Source organism: Cebus imitator, unplaced genomic scaffold (genome assembly GCF_001604975.1).
Source record: "Cebus imitator isolate Cc_AM_T3 unplaced genomic scaffold, Cebus_imitator-1.0 Scaffold199, whole genome shotgun sequence".
Taxonomy (NCBI): domain Eukaryota; kingdom Metazoa; phylum Chordata; class Mammalia; order Primates; family Cebidae; genus Cebus; species Cebus imitator.
In genome coordinates, this window is record NW_016107514.1 from 743,949 (window position 1) to 769,124 (window position 25,176).

Here is a 25,176-nt window from a genome sequence, read left to right on the forward strand (position 1 = left end):
ACTGTAGAACTAGTAATTAGGTAAAAAATTTATAGTCCACTAAGGTTCCATGCTTTGAAATCCTAAGCCAGCCACTGGGAATACAACAAAGGGGGTGCAGTCTGAGGTGATATGCATGAAAGGCCGCCTCTCAGTCTCTCCTGGGGATCCCCGGATAATGACATTAAAGGTAATTTATACTAAAGGAATTTCTAAAAGCTGGTTTGTATGTAACTTACTGGCACTGTGTGCACAATGTAATTTTGTCCGTAGTGGGACGTTTTGTCTCAGGTATGTGTGGCAACATTGGAACAACACCAACTGAAGTCTATACTCTACCATCATCCAGCCACTAGTCCTTAAACTGTTATTTCAACCTCCAGACACACATTTCTCCTTCCCCACAACTTTACCACGGCCCAGGCCTTCGTCACTTCCAACCCAGCTTATTGCAATATTCCTAAATGGTCTCCCTGATTCGAACCCCACCAATCTTCAATCCAATCTCCACACCACTACACAGGAGACAGTTTTCTAAAATGAGCTGTTTTCTAAATTGCAACACTATTGCCTCCAGGACAAAATAAGTTCTTCCGCATAGCATCAAGGCCCTCCATGACTGGCATCCTGCCTTCTCTCCAAGCTCATCTCTGCTGAAGCTCACTTCCTCACCAAATTCCTCAGTTCATCAAACCCAAGAGGCTCTTCCCTCTTACACATGTTCTCTGCCAACCCTTTTTAAATGACCAACTCCTACATGTGATGTTCAAAACTTAAGTGAAGTACAGCCATGTATAGGGAAACTTCTTCATCTATTTCTCCCCATATCCTCTTCCCTCCACTCCCAGGTTTCCTTTGGGCTCACAAAGTATGTTAGGCATGCCTTGGTCATGGCACGTATGCACAACCAGGACACATTATTATTTACCTGTCAGCCCATCCTAAATACTCTGTACTCCAGGACTTTATTTTTTGACTCTCAGGGTCGGCAGAGGGAAGAGGGCCAGCTTGTCCAGTGCTGCTGAATGCACTCTTACTTTTTCATGGTGGCACAGTTAGAGAGCTGACATAATACTAGATTCTAGCATCTGTCTTCTTCCATCCTGGGGAATACTGCTGGCCTTTACATCTCTTTTCTACTCTATTTACAGATCAGTCAGTCCTTTCCCGGTATTTTATGTACATGCACATCACTCTTGACACCACCAAATGAGGAATCCCTACATTTCAATATGTGACAGTTAAAAAAATAAGCTTTTAAAATACATTCTCTAACTTCAATTAGGAATTCTTTGAAGATTTCTAAATATGACTTTAGAAAAAAAAATATCAGCAAATTCTTAACAGCTTAAAATAGCGAAATGAATAAAGTCAGCTTCAAATTTAAAATGGGGTGTGTACTTGCAATAGGAAAAAAGCACCTGGGTTGCATTATTAATTCCTAACACCTGGTCTATAGACAAACCTGTGTCATGATCCAAATATTGAACATGAGTGCCTATAATCCCAGCACTTCAGGAGGCTGAGGCAGGTGGATCACTTGCACTTGAGCCCAGAAGTTCGAGACCAGCCTGGGCAACCCCAGTTGGGGATGGTGAAACCTTGTCCTCACCCAAAATACATAACAATTAGCTGGGCATGGTGATGCATGCCTGTAGTCCCATCTACTTGGGAAACTGAGGTGGGAGAATCGATTGAGGTGGGGAGGCTGCAGTGAGCCAAGACTGCGCTACTATACTCCAGCCTGGGCGACACGGCGAGACTCTGTCTCAAAAACAAAACAAAAACAAACAAAAAAACGTTGTTTCAAAAACAAAAAATCCTAGAAATATTGAACATGATGATAAAAAAAAAGAAGTATCAGCTGCAGAAACTTTCCAATTTGTTGAAGTTTATGGAGAAAGAATTTATCAGTCAACAAAATCTATCAAAGTAGAGTACTTTCAAAAAGGAAAGCTAATCACTACTGTTACAACTCTGTCTGAGGGCCACACCCCTAGAAATGGCATTTTAATTTACAGAAAACATGTAAGTCACAGCTAGTCCATTACAAAGTGTACTTTTTACAGGGTTCTGAAAACAGTAATAACGTCAACAAATATGACCATTATGATGACTGGTGCACTGGTAATCAATTTTGAACATTTACTCTTAGCCACCTGAATGCTTGTTTTAATTAGACCTCACCAGAAGACAAACACATTTCAGTGAATGTTATTTTGCCATTTCTGAACTTTAGCTCAACCATGCTTTTTCCTGCCTTTTATTAAGCTTACTCTGGGTTCCAGAAATAGAAAATGGGCAAATATTAATAGGGATGGATGAGAAAAAACATGGTGAAACAGACAACTGTCTTCTCTCCATCTCAAATTTCAGTATTTCCCAAACTGTGTCCCACTGCTTGAGAACGGGCCCAGGATGGCCCAGCACCTGGAAGGCTTCCCAGAGCACCCACTCCTCGCAGCATAGACAAGGAGCTCCAGCCACTGTGGTGACTGGGGCTTCTAGTCAAATAGGTTCAAGACATACAGTGCAAAACCATTTTTAAAAGGAGCACATGTAATTGCACTCTTTGGAATAAAATTCTTGTCGTCAGTGAGTCAGGCACCACATTTTTGGGTGAGATGTAGTTGAAGCAAATTAAGAAAGGAAATCATTTTGATTATACTGCATTCATTTATTTCCTCTGAACTGAGAAAGGAAAAAGTAAAAATCCATTGGTCCATATATTCTATACAAACCTAATCTAGCAAAGGCGCAGCTCAGATTTTTAAAATATCTACTTATGGAGGTAGGAGAATTTGCAGTCACAGTTTTTTATGTTAACAAAACTCTTAGGTCCAAAACAAAACATTTATAATAATTTCAATAAATGCCAGGCCTAAAAAATATCAATAATTTTAAGAGCAGAAACTTTTTCCACCTTGAGAATTCAGATATAATAATTCTAGGCTCAGAAGAACATGTTTCTGTGTTGGGCTGTTCTTCTCAGAGCAATCAACACATCAGAACTTGGGAAGAATACGTCCTCAAGCTACACTTTGTTCAGGACAAGTGATCTGTATCAATGATCAGAATCACGACTGATCACCTTAAAACTATTTTTTTAGTGGAGGAAGCTGGCTTTCATACCATGCTGCTGAGAACACCAAATTCTCAGTACCATGAGCATTGCGGGATCCCCAGCTGTCAACATGTGCACATGCCATGCAGGTGAGCCCCCCAACTTACTGCACTCAATGACGTCCGTTTGTGGCTCAGGAAAAGCATATCAAGGCCCTCCACGTTTTTCCTCCTTCCTCGCCTCCTCTTCATGGGAGGCTCTCCATCCACTAGGGAGCCATTAAGCAGATGCCTTGTGGGTGTGCGTGAAAGGCCTGCTTGGAGCAGTTCCATTTGAGTCTTAAAGGCATCAGACACTGGTGTAGAGACATTAGGCAAGATAAACTTTGAAGAAAGAGATGAAAAATTTGAGGTAGAGCTTGTTGCCTCTCTGGAGGCCTTTGATAAATCTACAACTTTTTCTTGTCCATTTTCTGAGACCACCTGAGACTCTCGAAGCTGGGCAACCATCTCCATGAGATTTCGCCTCTTGGCAGCTCTTTCGGCCTCAATTTCAATTTTTCTCCTCCTCCTTCTTCGCTGGCGGGGGACAGAGAGGTTGAGGGCATCTTCCTATTGAAAAATTCCAGCACAATAGATTTGCAGTGAGTCAAAACTATATCGGCTACATGGGCCGGCTTTTAGAAATAAGGAACAAGAAGCTTAAGGAATTAAGCATTCATGAGTGGTGCACAGAGCTGAGGTAACAGTAGCTATCTTATTTCTAAGTAGAACCAGTGAAACATAAGCTCCCAAGCTGAATTAAGGCTTACAGAGCTCCCTTTTAGTAAGCTGCAGAAGCAAACTATTCTAACTCACCTTTGACAACTGAGGAGAAGTAGTGATGTCCTCAGTCCCACTAATGCTGGCTTGGCCGACCATGGAGAGCTCGGCAAAGCTCCTCTTCTGCAAGGGGCTGTCCACTGTGGTCGGTGTGTAACCTGGGATGAGGCCTTGGAAATCAAACATCTGGCGCCTATTTACTGGCCATTTGCCTTTCAACACTGCTTCACAGATGTTGTCTAATCGGTTTATCATTACTCTATCCTGGAGGGAGAGGAAAAGTCATAAGAAATTTTAACAAAGCCCTGGTTAAAATTACTAGATAAATACATCCATCAAGATGCAGAAGAGCACAAAATGTTTAAATGTCAACTAGAGGGCAAAAAGTAAAAGAAAACAAGGCAAGAAACCAAATAAGAAAGTAAATAAACAAAATCTCTTATAATGGTACTGTTCTGGCAGAAGGTCTCAGGTGGCTTCAACACAGAAAACATGCACTTTTTCAATTACAAACACTGAATTACATAAAACAGGAAAATGTACTAAATAATCACCACTTTCAAAATATCTTCATATTTAAAAAGTAACTTTTATACAAGCTCCATAGAGCCCTGCTGGTGGACGTCAGTGGATGACAATGGAAACCTTGCATTAGCATCTTGCCGCCCTGGCCCATCAGATCCACAGGCTGGATTGCAGTGCGTCCCAGGAAGTGGGACATCATTAGCGTCACTATTAATAAAGTTCAGCATTATGAAATGGGCACCAACCTAGGAACACCTAATGAATGTCAATTTGCATTCTCTACCTATTATCACTTCAAATTTCATTGAAGCGTGTACATTAAAAATTTCTAATTACAGCTTTAGACTGGGTTTCTATAGATTAAAAGTGCCTGCTACTATAACCTTTGACTGATCTGAGAAACTCCCTCCTACACTCAATAAAGGAGGTTAGCATAACAGGGGAACTAAAGGGATAGACGGAGGGAAGAAAATGTCTTTGACAGTATATTCTTCAGTCAAAATTTTCACCTTTTTTCTTAAACAACAATAATACTGGGAAAGACCAGCCTGGGGGTAGGCTGACTGAAGCTCATTTTTTGTGTTGTTTGTTTTAAACCAGAGAGTCCTGTTATGGTGATTAGGATGATTATTTCCTTACCCTGAAAAACAGACTTAAATTACACAGGGATTAATTATAAAATTATATTGTTTAGCAAAAAAATAATATCCATTTTGCTTTTGGTTACAGATAACTACATTTGGAATTATCTCATCATGTGTTAAGAGCAAATGGATTAACAGCATACCTTCTCCTAAGTTAAGAAGATGGTAGGTTTCCAAAGATATAAAGTTGTCTTAAATCTGAAGGCTTTATTTCGCACAAAAGTTTTTAAAACACAGTGATAATCTATAGATTATATTACACAGAGGTAAGTAACCTAAAAGCCACAAGGAGTCAAAGATCCATCCACATAAACACTTCTATTTCTTACTATCTTTCTTTCACGTCACATTTCCCATCCTATTAGAAAAGTGTTCTACAATTTTTTCTTCAGGCTTTTTCCAATCACTCTTTAAAAGTGTGAGAAAAATCTATAGTCTCATATACTGTGTCAAAAGTTTACCTTAAAATTATTTGAAAAATCAAGCCAGAAAGATTTCCTCTACCCTAATCCTTTTTGGTCAAGAAAACAACAGCAACAAAAACCTGCCAACCTTAGGCCAAAATGAGAAGGCAAATGTTCTTTCATGCAGGAGCTGAGCTACTGAAGGATCTCCATCCTCCATGTAGAATCCATCTCGGGTTTCATCCCTAGCAGTGCTCATGGAAGCATTGCTTTCTTCATCAAAATTCTTCCCTCTAGAGACAGCTCCTGCTGAGAAATGAGTTAGTGCGCATTACTCACAACCAGAGTATCAGGGAAACTGAAGTTTAGAAAGGACATGATTAAAAATGTGAATACTAATCAGCTTCATTTTATTGAGTACCTACTACATGGCTAGAATGGTACTGAGCATCTTATAAGTCTTTGTTGTCTAAAGCTTGCAACAGCCCTTTAACACAGATGCTGTTATTTCCATCTTGCAGACAAAGACACACAGGCTTAGAGAAGTTAGTCAGTAGCCAACCTACCACTGTGCAAGTAAACCTTACAGGAGGCTGATAGTAAACCAAGTCATTGACGCAAGAGCCTATGTTCTTCCACACAGAAAAAAGGGCTGACCTTTTGGCAAAAGTTGAAGGTTCCAGCTACAGCAGGACAGTAGGTGTTTTATTTTTACTTGGGGCCAGTTTCAGCAACCTTACTGAGACTTAGAAAACCGGTTATTTTTAGATTCTACTCCTACTCTTTAATTCTGAATCAAAACAAAATAAGCACCATTTGTTTTAAAATGGTTAATAATATTTACTCAGTGAATGATCGATCATCTTTCCCTCACATTTGTTGAAATTAAAATTACATGGAATTCTTAATACACTGTGACTGTAAGTTAACTTCCATCCTTAACCCGGAAGTTGCTAATGTGTCCATGCAACTCTTCTCAGAGTTTATGTTGTTCAAAATACCATGTTTAGGTGCTATAAGGTGGCAGGGCAAACCCAGACCTAAGCATAACTTGAAATCACCCCTCACAGAAGAAAAGGCACACTAAGCACTAGTGAAAAAGAAAAGAGCAGGTGCTGTGCTGCCGGGAAGCAATGCATCTCACAAACAGCTGCTGTGGGATCAGGAGAGGGGAGCAGTGAGGCCTTACCTTCAGGCTGGGAAGACTCTTCTGACTTATCGTCATCCTCCAGTTTCTCCTCTTCATCCTCTTCGGAACCTTTCTCTGAGATAGACTTGGACCCAGCGTCTGCGCCGACCTCGACACCTTTCAGTTCATTTTTCACAGAGCTGGCCTCGGCCTCACGCTCCTGCTTGCTCTCCTTCCCGCCGCTGTCGGTTTCTTCTTCCTCTTCTTTGCCCTCACATTTCTCCTTGGGAGTCGGGTTTTCAGACTCCTCCACTTTGCCTTCAGCTGGTTCCATTACCTTCTCATCTTGAATGTGAGCCGATGAGATGGCTGGAGGAGTCTGGCCAAATCCAACTGTCAGTGGGTTCAAGGAAGATATATTACCTGCCCCTCTGTTTTGAGCAAAGTTTTTATGTGCATCCAAGAAGGACAACTCTGGGTCATTGAGGATGTGATAATCCGTCCGACTGACCCCATGTTTAGCAGCACCAACCAGCAAGTCTCGGTCATGCCTTCCACACTCCCACCACTCTGGCAGATCCAAGCTCGGCTGGCAGAGCTTAAGCCTCTCTCCCAGCTGGGGGTGATGGAGAACCTGTTCACGGATCTTCCGCAGCAGCTCAATGCGGTACAGAGTTCGAGAGGCTCGCTCCTCTGTGATGGGCTCAATCATGGAGAGGTCGGGCGGTTCTGTAACACGGAAGGGCTCGTATTTACTCGGGAAGAACTCAGGGGCACTTTGCATTATACACTTTCTTATTTTTCACTCTGCTGGCCTTTTCACACAGAACTTTGTTGCTGAATGTACCTACCGTCATCTGGCTTGGTGGGCATTCGACACACTCGCCGACACATGGCCACGAAACAACTGAAGTATTTCTCCAAACTTTCATCAGACTTTTTGTCAAGCCTGGCAAAGGCTCGAAATTGGTTCCAGTCAAATTGCTGTTTCACAGGGTCAAAAATAACCCCAAAGGTGGATACTACACGGTAAAAATCAGCCTCTTCTCTTCTTGTCCACCTGTTAGAAAGATTGTATTAGCTGGCATCATACTGCAGGAAAAGGCTTAGTGCTTACTGTTTCTTTTCCTCTTTCCCCTAGCCTTTATACATACATGGTACTTATTTGGGGTGGGGAGACAGACTGCTTTGCCGGAGCAAGCCTTTCTTTGGTGGTCACTACCATTGATATGAGTCCTGTCTCTTGTGGGTCTACAGGAGCAGGGCAGAGGGGAATGTACTGGGAGCTGAGGGAAACCCTAAAGTAACTCACTTTTGCCGCTTCTCAGATATAATAGCTTCCCTTTCCGCTTCCAGAGCTCTCACTTCCTCCCGAGGCCGCCGTCTGCGCCGGTCAGTCTTCATTAGGGCCTCTTGCCTCATCTGTTGCCTTTTATAGCTGCGCTGATAGGCAGTAATGAGCCGGCGCAGACGTGTAGTCAGGGTTGAAGTGTTAGGCCAGTAAAGTTGGCCTAACTCAGCATTACTCTCACTGTGCTTGCCTGGGGAAGTGGAAAAACATTTTTGAAATGTGTAGCTGCAATCTTGCAATACACAGACTTTTCCAACAAAACAAGATGACTCATTAAGATTCAAATGACAGTGTGGGAAAGGGCATCTCAGTGCCCTCATTTTAAAAGTATAAATAAGTAATAACCTCTGTTTAAAACTTACACACTATTTCTTTTTTAGCTCCTTAGAGGGGGTGAAAACAACATTATTTATCAGTCCTACGTAAAAAGTACCTTATAAGGTACTCTCCTTTAACATATGTACAATAATCATCTTGAGCATAAAAAATAACTGTATAATTGTTGTGTAATGATTTTACATTAGGTAAAAGATCAATATTGTAAATAAACTGAAAATATTTTAGGTAAATACTTAGCAAATGCTCTCTTCCCAAGAGCTACATTTTAGATGCTTCGAATTTTTCACAAGTGTAAAATATAAATCAGCCAATTATCGTCCAAGAAAAGTTATCCTATCTAAGAAATTCAATGTAATGAAAACACAGCCATTAACAAGAATTAAAGTGATTCACAAAAGAGGTTGGTGTAGAAGAAATAACATGTTAAGACACCACCATCGTGAAGCAGGACAAGTCTCTACCACATGAACAATGACTGCTCAGCACACGTCTGCTGAGCTATGCGAGCTGTTCTGCGGCCTTACCTGTGGCATGTATTTCCAAGGATTCTTCCTTATCCTCCGGAGGAGAATTTGCAAATTCCTTGAAAGCAAAGCAAGAAAGACAATTATTTTAATTCCAGCTCTCATTTTGCTTTGTCTTTTAAAGAAAAGGCCATTATCTATAAAGTTTAACAAGTCTTATATGGGCATATAATAATTTAATGGAGCTATAAAAGCCAATATACTCAAGTTCATACATCTATTTCATCTTTGAATGGTGTTCTGGTTGGTTTATATTCTGGGTCTTCATCTTCTCTATCAAATTCTCCCCTATGTAAAACAAAGACAAAAATTGTTTGAATCATACTGATAAGCAAGAGAGGGAAGGTAGGGTAGGAAAAGGTAACAATCTGCCCAATGCTACCTTTAATTATGGTTTTGATATCAAAAGCAACTCTATCAGTATTTAAAACATGCAGCTGTGGCAGGGTGGTGGAGGGGGCCCAGGGAGGATGGGGGAAATGCCATTTGGAAAAGAAAAACAAGTTTCAGATTATCAAGATAATGTATATTGTTTAAACAGTCATTATGATATATAAACAGAATAGACTGGTAAAACATCACTTGAACTTCAAATCAGATGCAATATAGTGTGTAGTGTAGGGTAAGAATTGAACCCGGCCAATAGATGGGAAACTGACATAAAGTTTATTCAAATTTTAAAATGTCCTTCTTACCCGTCACCGCCATCTGCTAGCATGTCTGTTCCTCTTTGCTCAGCAGCTATGGCCTTGGCATCAGGCATGCCGACTCGTTCCAGAAAGCACAGCGCGGGGTCAGCTCGCATGGAGTTGTACTTCTCATAGCCTGTGCCATGCCATCCGTGCACAGAGCACACACGGAAACAAAGAAAGGCCCCGTCACTGGCAAAATCACAGCACTGCCACAACACAGCAAGTCTGTTTCTCAGTCAAGGTTAACATCTATGTTGAATCCAAAATGGACCTTGTTTTAGTAGGACATTCTATGGAACGCTCCTTCTAGGGAAGCTACTGGAGGCCAAGTTACACCTCAGGGATATTATCAGAATTACCACAAACACTAATAGAAAAACAGGTTCAGAATAACTGCAAGGTGCCTGGGAGGATTTCTGACCCTATTTTTCCCCAGATCTAATTCTGCTTGACATTTTAGAAGGCTTTGCAATGTTCCTTTATGACCTCTGCAGGGGTGCACTGGGTCCACCCCCATCCACCCTGTGAATAGCGTCAGTCCTGCAGGAACTCGCATGGCTGGCTGAAAAATCCCCATATACGTAAGGCCAGCGAACCTGTCTTATTAGGTTTAGGATGATGCATGTCAGTAAGATAACACTGTTCCCTCTATGGTTTTCAAACTGCAATTTGCTTTTTGACTGCCCAAGTTGACTAGATGGAAAATGGCAGATCCCAACAGTGCACTGCGGGAAAATGATTTTGAGGCTGAGCTCACAAAACGCGGCTGCAGTACATAGGCAGAACAGCACAATTCAATTAGGATGTGTACTACAACACACTGCTCCTAACTGCTGTGGAGCCGCAAGCCAAACTGTAATCATGAAAGGTTTTATAAGCCATCATTCTCCCCTTTAGTCAGGCTGGGCTGCTGAGAATACCTCCGCGACCTCCAGAGAATTGGGATTATAATCAGGAATCGCTCACTGTATATATCATGCCAGTTCTGCATCCCCAGCCTTTCAAAGTTAACAAGGCTGCATCCCACTCAGGGGAGCCGCGAGTTCTCAGCACTGACATTTGTGAAATATTGCTTGGAACAAAGCCCAGGAGGCACTTGTACAGATTAATAGCAGAGGTTAAGCCCACCGTCCACTTTGACACTGGTTGGCAGAGTTAGCAAGGGAAGCCGAGCTGGAAGCAAAGTTTAGGGAGAGCTATAGTACAACTTGGCTATTATTAAAACAAATATGGTTTGGGTTTTATTTACAGCCAAGAAAGAAATGTTTTCTTCTCAAATGCTCAACAAACATTCAAAAACAGCATCTGATATTTACAGTTCATATTAGATTTTTAGTACAGAAAAATGGTAGACGCCAAGAGTCCTTTGGAACTATCCTCATTAATATTATGACTTTGGAAAAGAGTATGTAAAGAGTTCTAAATAAAGACCAAGCCATACAGTCGAGATGTATTCAAACAGAAACGTCACTTACCATGTTTGAATACTCCAATTAAGAGGGATTTGTCTGCTTCCTTATCCCACCAATCTGCAGGAACTTCAGCATGGAAAGGTTCAGGAATCCATACATCAGCTTCACTGAAAGACAACATTTATAAGAAATACTAGTATTAAAAAAAAAATTCCAAGTAATGAATGTGATACATGGCTCACGTGCCCCCTCTCCCACGATAAACATCTGAGCATGGTGGGGAGGTATCAGTAAAGATTAAAAGGAAGGGCATGAGTCAGTCGCCCTTGCCAAGACCAGAAATGAACTTCATCACATGGTATTCCATTTTAAGGGTCACCTCAGAACACCGGTGCTTTAGTTCACACCTCTTTCCACTACAAACAGAAATACAAACAGCCTTTTCCTGATTCTCATCACATCCCCAAGGACAAACGACAAATACTGCATTCAAGATGCAAAAAAGAAGATGGGTTACTACTAGTGGTTTATGGAGGTTCTGAAACACAACCCATGATGTTTTTCAGCTACAGATTATCTTGCTGAGGTTGAGAACAAATGTGAGCTCGCACTAACCTTGAGTCAGCACCCTCTAAGATCTTATCTGCCTGGTCTCCTATCACTTCTTGTCTTAGGTAGTACAGCATGCGGACACGCAGCAGGACCCTGGAGAGGAAGACAGAGGGGGGAAAAAGTTCTTAACTTCAGGACTGTTTGCCAACAGTGGCTTTTGGCAGCTGCTGCTGTTCATCCATCATCCTGCCAAGGCTGATTAGCCATGCTGTATGGTAGGCTTGAAGCGTGACAGATGGTGGCACATAATCACCTCTGTGTGGTGCTTTCTGCTGGCTTCCAACAGGCCTGCCTGGCAACCGCTCACACTGCACAGAGAGGGCCCGAGCTCAGCCCAGCCCAGGCGGACTTCATTTAGTTCTACCTAGTGCAGCTTGTGAAGTTTAGACACGTACCCTACCATTGCCTCTGAAGTATTGAAGCAAGTTTGTAAACAACTGAGCAGATGGCTTTCAGTAACTGTTCTGCTTCATTATCTCATAAAATTTCCTCAGCTGCTGCCTTAATACCATTTTTGGAAGCACATCAGAAGTTGTAGGAATAAACGAGATATAAAATCTGGTTTTACTACCTTACAATAAACCCTCAATATGGACTGTCAGGTTTTTTAGATTATACAACTTTGCTTCCGAGAAAGGAAGATGGGGGGATGGGGTGGGGTAGAAGGTGTGTCCTTGCTCTTCTCCTGTACGAAATACTATGTTAGACATTTTTATTCCTTCTAGTTTATTGTACCTGGGAACCTAAGTTGTAGTAGCTTGAAAAAAATAATAAAACATTAGAAATTAAAATGTGTCCAATTCATTGACTTCATAATCATTCCCAAGATATTAATTTTTTAAAACCCTTGGAATTCTAGAAACTACATTTTCAATCCTGCTTGGAGTTCCTCTATGCTAAAACATAATTCTTTCAATAAAGTGGGCCTGGTAAGTCCCAAAAGCCAGAGTCTACCAAAGCTAGCATCCCCTGCTGGACAGCCCTGGTGTGCATTCGGGACTGACAGGTGAATCATGGCCTTCTTGGCCATGAGTACGTAATAGTACAAATGCCATTTCCCCAGCTGAATAATCTCATCGTACACTTGTACAGAACTTTACAACCAATGTCTCACACTTATACTAGCCCTTTTGACCTTCACGATAACCCTATGATGAAGCAGGGCAAGTTATAATTTCCATTTTCAAATGGGAAAACTGATGGTAGCAGAAGATAAGTGACAAATCCAAGGCCGCAGAGTGACCTTGCACATGGGACACTTGGAACTAGGTCTTCCGACTATTCTAATCACACTGTCTCTCAGGGCCTGGAAACTGTTCTAAAACTTCAAAATAACAACTAGGGTTAACCACAACAGACAGTTCCCGATCAGACATCAACAGACGTTCCTCAGCAGGCCCTTCCCCAACTACGAGTCTACTCAAGGCCAGCATGGATTCTGGACAGGCCAAATGTGAGCTTGTAAATCCCTGAAGAGACTCACTTTGTATAATTCATTTCTATCTCCATTTAGATTTTTTCTCTTGTTAACTCATGAGATTAAACATTGACTATGCCATACTGAAATGCATATGACAGGTACCTTATTTCTTCTCTGGTTAGAGAAGAATTTGAAGGCCAGCGTCCACTTACAGAGGATGCCCAGCAAGGACAGTTCCAAGAAAACACCCTCTGCCTTTGGATGGATTCTTTAACAAGCACAGCACAGACCAGTACAGTGGCAGGGAACCCAATAATTTCTCTACCTTTGATGAAAGAGAAAGATTTCCACTTTGGGAGGGACTTTAGTTACATGAGGCTTTTATGAACTAACTGTGAATGCCACTTTTCTTCTAGAGGAAAAATTCTAAGCCAAGCAACTGGTAAGCTGAGTGCCCCTGTGGAATACACTAAGCTGGCTGCCCACTGCGGGGACAAAAAGATGACCACAATATGGCCTCTGATTCTAAGGAGTTTGCACTCTGTAATTTAGACAGACACAATGATGAATGACTCCTTAGGCCTGATACAGGCTTTTTTAGCTCTCCCACTACTGACTGTTTTTGGGTCCAGCCCTGAGTCCAGGACATGCATGGCAGTGAACTGTCCTGTCCTCTTTGTCCCCTTTAACCAGAGAAAGTCCCTCTGTCTTTGTCTCTCACAACCTTGAAACTTGTGAAGAGAAGTGGCCAGTACTTTCTAGAATGTCCCTCAATGTAGGGCTCATTTTCCATCTTAACAGTCATCAAAATTTCCACACTTTAGATGGCAATAAGTCTCAAGATGTGATACCAGGAAAGGACAACTGGATCACTTGCTCTGCCTCAGCAATGAGCTGGGGAGCACCAAAAATCTTCTTCTGAGACTGTGTGGGAAGAGATGAGGAACACCAGTTACTTCTCACATACTAATTAGGGAGGGTCTCCTATGGAAGCGTTTACTGACAGTAGAATGGGAAATCTAAAGCCTCCACCATCACATCAGCCTCTGAGAACAGGAGCCATTCTTTCCACACGGACCCACTTCCCTTCATTTGTTTGAGTTCACAACTCAGAAGGCTATTGACATAAAGTTTCCATCAACCACAAGGACACAGAGGTTTTCGAAGAATGCAAGTGGGTGGGATTTTAGGGAGCACTCTTATGCCACAGCAGTAACCACCAAGTTTCTGAGATGCCAAAAGGGTTGGAGGTAATGGTTCTGAAGATGCCCCAGAGCCTGACCACAGTCCCGAGGAGGAGGGAGACTTCTGAGCCGAGGCTGCCCTTGTCTACTTGGGTTCAAACCTGGCTCTGCCCCTTCACTTGCCGAGGGTCCTTAAGGAGGTTACTCAACTTTAGTCTCAGTTTCCTTGTCAGTTAAATGGGGATAAAAATCTTACTAATCTTAGACAACTCAAACAGATAATCCATATAAATAAAGCATTTGGCATGCTCATTATATGCTCAGACTTTGTTGCTGCTACCTTTAACTTTTACAAAGAGAAATGCATACATCCTGCCTCATCCAGCTGAAATCTTGCTGCCAAGGTCTACTGGGCTCACCAGAAAAATGAGTCCTCAAGAGGCTGAATAATTTGCTCAAGGTCACATGAAGCTAGGACATAGAGCTGATCAAGTAGCACTGGTGCCTGAACTAGTGATACGGAAAAATGCATATTCAGAATAAGGAATTAATCAACATATGCAGATGTTAGTTTAATAGGACTGTTAACAGAGCTCTAAGCAACGAAATAAATTTAGGTTCAATAGTCTTCAATTATCTATAATCAGTTGTTAGAAATAAAGGTAAGAAATATGATTCTAAGCTCTTGTGTACAAAAAATGGACCCAGCAACTGAGGTAATATTAGGTAAAAAATAATACATGAACTCCCCAGTCCTCCTTCCACTGCAAGCAGTTAGTTGAGGATGGGATCATATAATGATGACTACAATTCTCTAACAGATATTGGTTAAAAACCAGTCCCCTACAACGTTCATAGCAACATTGTTCATGAAAGCCACAATAACCAGCCTAAGTGTCCATCAACAGATGACTGGGACAAACAAAACGTGGCATACATACACAATGGAATACTATTCAGCCGTAAACAGAAATGAAATTCTGGCACTGTAATACAAATGAACCTTGAAAATATTATGTTAAGTGAAGTAAGCCAGACATAGAAGGACAAATAACATGTGATTTCCCTTAGGAGATACACAGAATAGACAAACTATTAGAAACAGAAAGTAGAATGGTGGTCACCAGGGGCCGGGCAAGTTACTGTTTAATTGGTACAGAGTTTATATTTGGGATGATGGAAACATTTCGGGTAAAGATAGTGATGGGTATATAGCATTGTGAGTGTAATTAATGCCAATGAATTGTTCACTTATAAATGGTAAAAATGATAAATGTTGTGTTGTGTATCTTACCATGTTAAAAAAATAATCAGTCACCTAAAGGTATGCTCTCCTATAACTTGACACCGCATTTCAAGAAAAATGGTAAGGCTGTACAAAGGCAGTGACTACACCACTTAAAAGTCTTAATACAAAGCTGTCCCTCCATATCCGCAGGAGTATGGTTCCAGGACCCCTCTCAGATACCAAAATCTGCAGACGCTCAGCTCCCTCAGTTGACCCTCCAAATCTGCGAGTTCTGCATCTGCAAACATGGAAGGCTAACTGCATGTATTTTTTAAAGAATGAAAAGGGAATTAAGCTCTCCAGGTCCACCCTCTAATAACATACTTGTTACAGTGATGCTTCAGGTGTTTCTTGTAGCTGTCCTCCTGGAACAGGGCATCTGGGTTGCAGCTGGCCAGCCAGTCGGCATCCTGCACCACCGGCTGTGTGCTCTGGGCTTTCACCTTCTTTCCCTTCCTTCCCCTTGGCACTGGGGCTGATAAACCTAGAATCACCATCACAATAATAATAGAAGCCTTTTATACTCCAATTACAGTGTCAATGGCAGATAGCTTAATGCAGGAGGTAGGGAAATACGGGGTGTATGTCACATCTCTTTATCAACAGCATGTCACAAAGGTTCCTGGTGGCTTTGTGACCCTGTAGCACAAAGAGCATGGCAGAGACGTACCAGAATGGTTGACCAAGGCTCGAGTCTGGCCATCTGCTGTAGGTGTGATCAGATCCCAGATGAAGCTTTTGATATTCTCATCCCCTTTGTAATGATTAAGACAGTACACCAGGATGGTTCTGCAGATGGTTTCCACATCTTGCTCAGTGAGTTGACGTTTATAGCGTCCGTGGGAGAGAATGTCTGTCCACCGTCCCCAACTGCAAAGCAAACATTCAGCATGCAGAAGTGCCTGTGAGTTTCGATTTAGGGCTTTACTTTAACAGTCAGGTACCAGTGTTGGGAAATCCTGGGTCAAAACTAGCAACAATTCACATAGGGTGACAGGAAAGCAATCCAGGGTGTAAGAGTTAAAAACACTCCCTTACACAGCAAGCTGCCCCTCAGTTCACTGTTCTTAAGTGCACCAGTTGAACTGCTACTGGAATAATGCCCACAAGGTTAACCCTGGCTTTCCCAGACACATGCAGGCTGTGGCAGCAATTTTCAGGACGTGAGTACAACCAAGGGCCTGGAAATTATAGACTTTGCTTCACACTGTCATGATTAGTATGTTTTGATATTGACCAACAATCTGAGATAAAAGGCAACTCAAGATAAAAGGGGTGACTACCCTAAAATCAAGGGTGTGATGCTGAGCAGTATGGCTGCATCAACCCACCTCTAAGGGATGCCACAGTCACTGGGGAAAGGTTCCGGAAAGCTCGGAGGTTCCTTTTGAAATGAAGAGTAATAATCCCACACATAAGAACCCTCACAGGCAAAATGTTCTGCCAACCCTCAAGTCCTCATGAGAAATGAGTGGGAGAAAGGACCATGGACGGAAGACAGAACCTACAGACAACACGCCATGGGGCCTGAATGTTTGTTTTGTGTTATAATGCCAGCCTAAACAGTACTGTGCTGTTTCATCTGGGAGTTGTGGGGCAAGACCATACAACAAATAGGCAAGGGGGCAGGCAGCAGCAGACTGAGCCACCAAGGCAGTGCTCATGGTATGAACAGCCCCTCTGCTGCAGACTGAGAATAGTGTCTCAAGCAGAGAGCAGCGCACATCCTCCCTCAGGCCCTGCCTCTCGCCCTGGCTTGGTCTCTTGTCACTCCCTGGTCCTGTCCGGCTCCTGTGAACTTCTTGCAGTTTCTCCAAGCACAAGGATCTCACTGATAGGCCTCGGAACACACTGCTCTGTCTGCTGGGACCTCACTTCCCCTCAATACCCAAACCCCAGCACTCCCTCTTACCCTGGCTGGTTTCTGATGTCCACCAAGTCACAGACTGTACATACTACCTTCTGTGGAATTCTTCCTTTCACTCCTCCTAACCCCAGAATTGGGGAGACAACACCGGAGCTGTGTCTTAACAGCAAGCTGACAGGCTCTATGCTCCACAGCAGGGTGCTTCCCTGTCACAGCATTGTCACAGTCTGTACCACTTCTGCTTGCTCATCTGCCTGACTGACCCATGACTGTCTCGCTCAGAGCTGCACCCCTAGTGACTGAGAGGATCCTAGACAGTGCCCAGCACATAGGTGTTTGGTACAGTGATGACTATGGGAAGAGGGAAGGGCCTGACTAAGAGACAATCTGCACTAAGCACACTTATTAGTTGCAGGAGTTATTAATGAGCTCCATTCCTAAAGTTAGCCACAGAACTCTCAGATCTGATGATTGTGCTGAAACATGGCAGCAGGTGTGAGCAGCAAAGGGCTTCTGAGGGGCAGGGAGGTGAGTCTCTGCCCCATGTAAGAATAGACAAGGGAGGATGTCCAGCTTGCACAGATAATGAGGATGGGCTTCTGTTGAACAAGCATTTATCAGCACTGTGTGTCTGCACACACTGCACTACGCACTGAGGATACAAAGAAGGAGCCTCCATCCTCAAGGAGTTGCAAACTGGGAATCTAGCAAAAGAGGGAGGTGACTCAAAAATCATAAACAACACGATGAGTGTGATGGGAAGTGCAGGCCAGAGTCTGTTGCAGAGCACAAGCTGATGCCTGAGTTGGACACGTACAGAGAGCAGAAGGGAGTCAGGTCACCTCCTAGCGGAGGTGCACGTTGGGAGTCCGCTAGGCGGTGGGAAGAGTTGGTGCAAAGACACACATAAGATGGAGCGCCTGGCGCACTGAAGGAGATGAAGCCGTCTGTCCTAACAGAAGCTTGGACTGCCCGTGGGAAAGAACCAACGGAAGACAAGGGCCTAAGAGAGCTCTGGATGCCGTGTCAGCATATGTTTGTGTTTACTCTGAAACTAATGGTGATCCATTGGAAGAAATCATCCAAGACAGGACGTCACAAGATCTGTAGAGAGGTTATTCTAGCAGCAGTTTTTTTTTTTTTTTCTTTTAAATTTTATTTTAATGGGAGTTGCCTGTAGTCCCAGAATCTGCTAGAGAACTCTTCATTGACTGATTTCAGGTATTTACTGAGCACCCTGACATTCGAAGTACTATGTTGGGTGTCACAGTGATTCGGAGATGAATTAGACATGGATCCTGTCTTTCAGAAACTTGTAGTCCAGCAGGAAAAATACAACACTTTCACAAAGTTCAAATGACCATTCATGTTTCATATGAGTTGCAAGGAAGAATTTAACAAGTGAGATTACTGCCTTTGAAAATTTTTTATAAGAGAAATATTAAAAGATTATGACGGTCATAAATTTTATGCAAAGCTTCTGAAGTGAGAAAAGATTTTGTAACTTTGACACTTTGTTCTTAATTATGAATAATCAACATGTAAATCTGAACCTGGCATAATTCCTTAAGGTACAATCAAGCACCCAAACTTCCGGTGACCTCTGACTCCACAGTATCTGAACAACTTCGATTACATTAATCAAATGGCTCCAAGGCCCTGTCAAGTTACTGCAGAAGCATTTATTTGACTGTGCGAAAAGGTGTTACACAGATTTAAACACAAATATAGTTTTTCCATACCAGTTGGGAATTCCAACTACTGTTAAAATAAAATTCCATCTTACGTAGTGAGTCCTACTTACCCATAGACAAGCAGATTCTTCTCCACCCTGAAACACTCACTCCTTGCATAGCCCTGTGACTTATCCTGGGGGCGCCGTGGCTTTGCACAGGGCTTTTCTTCGGAATCACTTTCCAAGTCTGAGAACTCCATCAGCTCATCTTCCTTCACTGCACTGTAGAGCCTGGTCTGCTTTCTCACTCTTGGAGTATCAATAACCAGGTTGTTCTAACGAAAGAGGAGATACATTTGAATCTTCTGAAAGAGGGGCTCTTGGTTTAGATCAGATAGGTGTTTGAATGGGACTTCTCACTCACCCTTCCATTTAAGGCATCAATATCCAATTCAGCCTTCTTAGCCCACTTTTGCCAGAAATTTGGATCATCTAAGGAAATATCTGTCCTATTTCCAGATGCAACAAAACTGGCCTAAAGAGAAAAAAGAAATGCATTACTTTGAGAGGCTTTTCTCTGAAGCAGAATGTAAAGCAGCTTTTGTTTATCCATTTGCTTCAATGTTGTGCATTCCTCCACTTACGGCAGATACTACAGTAGATGGGACTAGAATGACAGACTGGCCCTCACGCAGCTCTCTGTCCAGCGGTTGAGACCAGACGAAAGGATTACACTGCAGCATGATAAAAACGACAGGAAGCAAGGGTATACACCAGTGCAAGTGATATACAGAGGAGGAGCCCCTAACCTGGTTCAGGCAGGACACTGCTGGGAACTGAGAAGAAAAGGCTCTCCCATAAAATGATGCCTGAACCATACTTTAAAACACTCACAAAACAGGAAAGCATGTGAACATGTTCACAGCAGAGCATGTGCCAAGGCACAGAGGAGAGAAAAGGGGATGATGGTAGTCAGGGAAGAATAGCCAGAGGTTGAGCTGGTGACGGAGAGAGAAGCTAGGTCAAGCTGTGCCTTGTATGTGCTGTTAACAGAGTTTGAACTCTATCCTGAGGGTGCCAGGAACTATTTGAAAATAGGAATAATCTAATTATGGACACATCATATCTAGAGTCACAAGTTGGAAAGGTTACACCAATGCTGAAAATAAAAAAGAAAAGAAATATATTCTTTAAAAGGTAAAATTCTTGGGAAGCTGAAGGTGGAAGGTCACTTGAGCCATGTGTTCAAGTTTAGCTTGGGCAACACAGTGAGATGTCGTGTCTAAAAATAAAATAAAAGAATTAATGGAACCAGAATCTGGGTATATATGAGACATGAAAGAGGAAGAAGCAGTCAGGAAAAACCTCAGCATCCATCTCTGACAACTGAATGTCAGGCAGGTGGACAAACAGAGATGGGGATAGGGGGAGAGATGGGGTGATAAGTTTGGCTGTGCACATATTGAATACACAGTATCTGTGATCCTTGAGAAAATAACCTGACATGAGGCTGAAAGATGTAAGGGAGAAGATGTGGGTCTCAAAGCCCACAGAAGAAGAGCCTTTCCAGACTGGAGTAGCTGGGACAACTGCATAGCCATATGCAAAAGGAAGGGTTGGACTCCTACCTCACACCATACACAAAACTCTATTCAAATGGGATCAAAGACCAAAATGTAAGAGTAAAACCTATAAAACTTGGAATGTAAGTTATGCTAGTGAATGAGTAACATTACACTAACTGAATGAAGCCAGATACAAAAGATCACACATCATATGATTCCATTTATATGAACTGCCTACTGTCCAGAGTAGGCAAATCTGTAGAAAACATAAATCTTTGTGACCTTGGGTTCAACAATGCACTAAAAATACAGGCAACAAAAGAAAAAATTGGTAACTGGGCTTCATTAAAATTACATGCTATTAAGAAAAGACTAGGAGAAAATATCTGCAATCATATTATTCAATACAGAACTTTCACCCAGAACATATATATTTTTCAAGTATTAAACCTTGATAAGAAACTCAAAATATGAACAAAGAACTTGAACAGAAATTTTTCTGGCTGGGCACGGTGGCTCACACCTGTAATCCCAGCACTTCGGGAGGCCGAGGTGGGTGGATCATGAGGTCAGGAGTTCGAGATCAGCCTGGCCAACACGGTGAAACCCCACCTCTATTAAAAATACAAAAATTAACTGAGCATGCTGGTGCACAGCTGTAATCCCGGCTATTCGAGAGGCTGAGGCAGGAGAATTGCTTGAACCTGGGAGGTAGAGGTTGCAATGAGCTGAGATCGTGCCGCTGCACTCCAGCCTGGGGGACAGAACAAGACTCCATCTCAAAAAAAATTTTTTTTTTCCAAAGATGACCTACATCTAGCCAATAAGCACATGAAAAGATACTCAACATCATCAGAGAAATGCAAATAATAGCCAGAGTGGGATACGACCTCACACCCATTAGGATGGCTACAACTAAAAACTCAGACAATAAAAAAGTATTCAGGAGGATGTGGAGTTCTGTTCCATTTCCTCCATATCCTTACCTACACTTCCTATTATCTGACTTTAAAGGGAAAAATAACAGTACACTCACTTTAGAAAACAGTGTGGTAGTTCCTCAAAGGGTCAAACATTTAGTTAACATAGAACACAGCAATTCCACCCCTGGTATATACCCAAGAGAAATGAAAACATCAAGTCCACACAAAAACCTGTACACAAATATCCATAGCAACATTCTTCATAATAAACAATAGTAGAAATGACCCAGATGTCCATTATCAAAAAGTAAATGTGGTATAACCATAAAATGGAATATTGTTCAGCAATAAAAAGGAATAATTACTGATCCATGCTACAACACAGATGAACCTCAAAAACATAATGTTAAGTAAATGAAGTAAGATACAAAAGATCATGCATCATATGATTTCACTTATATGAACTATCCACTGTCTAGAAAGACAAATCTGTAGAAAAAGAAAGTAGATTCGTGGTTTCCAGGTATCGGAGACTGGTATGTAGGGATAGGGAATGACTGTTAATGAGCATGAAGATCTTTCTGGGGTGATGGAAATGATCCAAACTTCAATTGTGGTAATATTTGCTCAAGTCTATAAATATGGTAAAGGCATTGAATTGCACACTTAAGACAGGTGAATTGTATGGTCAGTTAATTACATTTCAATAAAGCTGTTAAAAATAAAAGTATGGAGTGGGCCTCAGTGCAGATGGCTAAAACAAAATGCAGGTGAGACTTCAGAAGGGGCTCTCAGGTGGAACCATCGGGTGTACTAAGTGGTGACCCTGGCCAGAGCAGCTCTAACAAAGAGGCAGGCAAGGGGTGCAAGCTGGAAGCTGACAAGTAAGTAGAAAGGGAGCCAGTAGAGACAGCTGGAGTAGATCACGTTAGTGTGGATTTTAGCTCTGAAAAGAGTTCATGTACGGAGTTGTAACTAGAGGAGAAAATAGAGGAGCGGTGTTTTTAAAGGAGTGACTTGATCATTCTTATAGGCTGCTTCAGAAACCAGGATCTGGGGAGAGAAGGAAGATGCCAGTGGAGCATGGTCTCAGAAGTGGGAAGGATGGAGTCAAGAATACAAGTGAAGGATTCACCCCAGGAGCTGGGAAGTAGATACAAGGACGACAAGGTGAGGCCAAATACCAGTGCCAGGTACACAGAAGAAAAACCAAAGCATAAAGAAAGCTTCATGTGCCAGGGGTTCCACAGGGAGTTAATAATTAATTTGGTTAAGTCCCAATGCATATTGTAAGCATTTTTACAAGGCACTTTTCACATGTACTCCCTCATGCTTCTGTGGAAAATCTGGACTCTTCAGATCGATTCACACCTTAGCAAATGTGGAACCTTTCCCTTCTGACTCAATGGTAATGGTGTGGGTTCGACGTAGCAGGATCTGATCAATATCTTCTTCACAAAATTTAGACCCTTCATCCTCCTCATCCATGAGTGCACCATAGGCGCCTTTTCGTAGAAGATCCTCTATTTCTTTCTTGGAAAGCTGTTGTACCTGTTTTGAGAAATATTTAAAATATTCAAAATAATTTAGAATTAAGAGGCTTAGAGACTAAACAAACACTGCATTTTTCTCAAAGAGAGCAAACCTGAATTACAGCAAAGAAAGTGTGACAAAATACAGTTAAAATATTGAGATCGAAAAATAATCAAAGGCTGAGTAATGTCTTACTATGAGCTAAATAAAGGAAGGTGCCAGAATAAATGAATGGTTTGGGCAAGGGTGGTTTTACCCCATTGGTAGCATTTTCTCTTCCACTCATAGACTGCAGCACAGCTTTATCCAGCCCCAGCTTCAAACTAGCCTTGTCGAACATTTCCCTTTCATAGGAGTTTCTTGTAATCAGCCTGTAGATTTTCACAGATTTGCTCTGTCCTATTCTATGACATCTAGCCTGAGCCTGGAAGAAAAATGAAATTAACAGTTATTGCAATGAACTGAACGTTTGTGTCTCCCCACCAAATTAATATGCTGAAACCCTTCTTCCAATGTGAAGGTACTTGGAGGTGGGGCCTTAGGGAGGTAATTAGGTCATGAGAGTGGAGTCCTCATGAACAGGATTAATGCTCATATAAAGAGAGAGAGCTGGCTCTCTTTAAGCTATGTGAGGACACAGCAAGATGATGATTGTCCATAAACCAAGAAGAGGGCCCTCACCAAGAATTTGACTCTGCTGGCACTCTGCGCTTGGACTTCCAACCTCCAGAACTGGGAGAAATAAACATCTGTTGTTTAAGCCACCCCATTTATGTATTTTGTTATGGAGGCCTGAGCTACGACGGCTACCAAAGAACAACAAGACTCAATTGCCAGTTATAAGACCATAGGTGCCAATAAATAGAGGTGCAGTTTAGAAGAGGGTTAAAGTACTAAAAAATTTCTTCTCTGGTTATTAATCAACTGGTTACTAGTTGGTTACTTGCCCTGAAACACAGGACACAGCCTGAGTGATGATGCAACATTAATTTATGGGTTTGCCTGGTGACTCTCTGTCACAGTAAGTAGAATGACTTCTTTTTCAAAGGCATCAGAGGACTTTCTTGGGCATTTACCTGGAGGTCATTTTGGGGATTCCAGTCTGAATCAAAGATGATGCAGGTATCAGCAGCAGTGAGGTTAATGCCTAAGCCTCCTGCCCTTGTACACAGGAGGAAAACAAACCTATCAGAATCAGGTTTGGAGAATCTGTCGATAGCTGCCTGGCGGAGATTGCCTCTGACTCGGCCATCGATCCTTTCATATGGGTACCTAAGAAACATCAGTATGGACAAGGAAGCCTGACACATAGTGACAACATACTTGCTCCTCTTTTTGAATATTACAATATGGAACATATATTAAAAGACTAATACCACTTAACAGAACTAATCTCAGAACAAATAGAATACTGGAGTTTTTTATACAATTGATTGAATGACCAAGGATTAAATTTTATTCTACTTCCTCTCCAGGGAAATAGCTAAACTCTAAAAAGAGCTAACACTTATAACAGTAAAATAACGAATAATGTCAATTTTAAGTAAGAACTATTCTCCCCTACTCAAATAAAGGCAATGGGGAAATAAAATTGCCAAAAAAAAGTATGCAGTATCCTCCTGTGTCATCATATAAAATAATCATCATGTACATCTACAGTTTTAAAAATAGCATGTGATACATTTTCCCCATTCTATCCCCTTTATCATAAATACCACTTTTAGGTGGACCACCTGGAGCCCTGGGAAGGTAATTTTAGATTTCCTTTTTATTAGTATAATATGGTGGCCCTCACCGTCTTTGAATGAGGTAGTCTTCCAGTATGTCCAAGCAGCGCACCATCTGGGAAAAGATAAGCACCCTGTGGCCACCAGCCTTCAGTTTTGGCAGCAGCTTGTCAATCAGCACTAGCTTGCCAGCAGCCTGGATCATTGCCTGGAGCTGAAAATCTGGAGACTCTGCATTGTGTGTTTCTTTAAACTCTTCCAAAATTTTCTCTTCAGCACCTGCAGAGATTGGACAGCATAATGTGAATACTGTAAAAGGTTTTTATTACTAAAAACAATGAACTTGCTTTCAAAACCCATTGCAAACTGTAGGAACCAGAACACCAAACTCCTGCTTATGAACAAGAATCCATCCACTTACTCAGAGTTGGGTCTATACAAAACTGTGGATGTACAAAAGGGATCAAAGTTTTAAGCACAACACATTGAGGCATTTAG

The 25,176-nt window shown here is 42.0% G+C and overlaps 1 protein-coding gene across 7 annotated transcripts in view; it reads right to left on the reverse strand.

Annotated features, from left to right (window-relative positions):
• CHD7 (chromodomain helicase DNA binding protein 7) overlaps positions 1 to 25,176 on the reverse strand; it is a 179,046-nt gene that overhangs the window by 6,687 nt on the left and 147,183 nt on the right. For 6 of the 7 annotated variants that reach the window (XM_017547548.2, XM_017547553.2, XM_017547552.2 and 3 more), the window contains 19 exons: positions 24,747 to 24,957; positions 24,028 to 24,223; positions 23,208 to 23,375; positions 22,790 to 22,969; positions 19,355 to 19,465; positions 19,060 to 19,265; positions 16,059 to 16,258; positions 15,713 to 15,872; positions 11,500 to 11,589; positions 10,948 to 11,051; positions 9,476 to 9,605; positions 8,996 to 9,068; positions 8,781 to 8,838; positions 7,879 to 8,107; positions 7,418 to 7,626; positions 6,627 to 7,295; positions 5,586 to 5,746; positions 3,901 to 4,128; positions 3,211 to 3,654 (listed from right to left, as the gene is read on the reverse strand). In XM_017547548.2, the coding sequence (XP_017403037.1) occupies positions 3,211 to 3,654; positions 3,901 to 4,128; positions 5,586 to 5,746; positions 6,627 to 7,295; positions 7,418 to 7,626; positions 7,879 to 8,107; positions 8,781 to 8,838; positions 8,996 to 9,068; positions 9,476 to 9,605; positions 10,948 to 11,051; positions 11,500 to 11,589; positions 15,713 to 15,872; positions 16,059 to 16,258; positions 19,060 to 19,265; positions 19,355 to 19,465; positions 22,790 to 22,969; positions 23,208 to 23,375; positions 24,028 to 24,223; positions 24,747 to 24,957 (3,827 nt within the window). The remainder of the gene's footprint in view (positions 1 to 3,210; positions 3,655 to 3,900; positions 4,129 to 5,585; positions 5,747 to 6,626; positions 7,296 to 7,417; positions 7,627 to 7,878; positions 8,108 to 8,780; positions 8,839 to 8,995; positions 9,069 to 9,475; positions 9,606 to 10,947; positions 11,052 to 11,499; positions 11,590 to 15,712; positions 15,873 to 16,058; positions 16,259 to 19,059; positions 19,266 to 19,354; positions 19,466 to 22,789; positions 22,970 to 23,207; positions 23,376 to 24,027; positions 24,224 to 24,746; positions 24,958 to 25,176) is intronic. The other variant, XM_017547551.2, reaches the window with a different exon arrangement.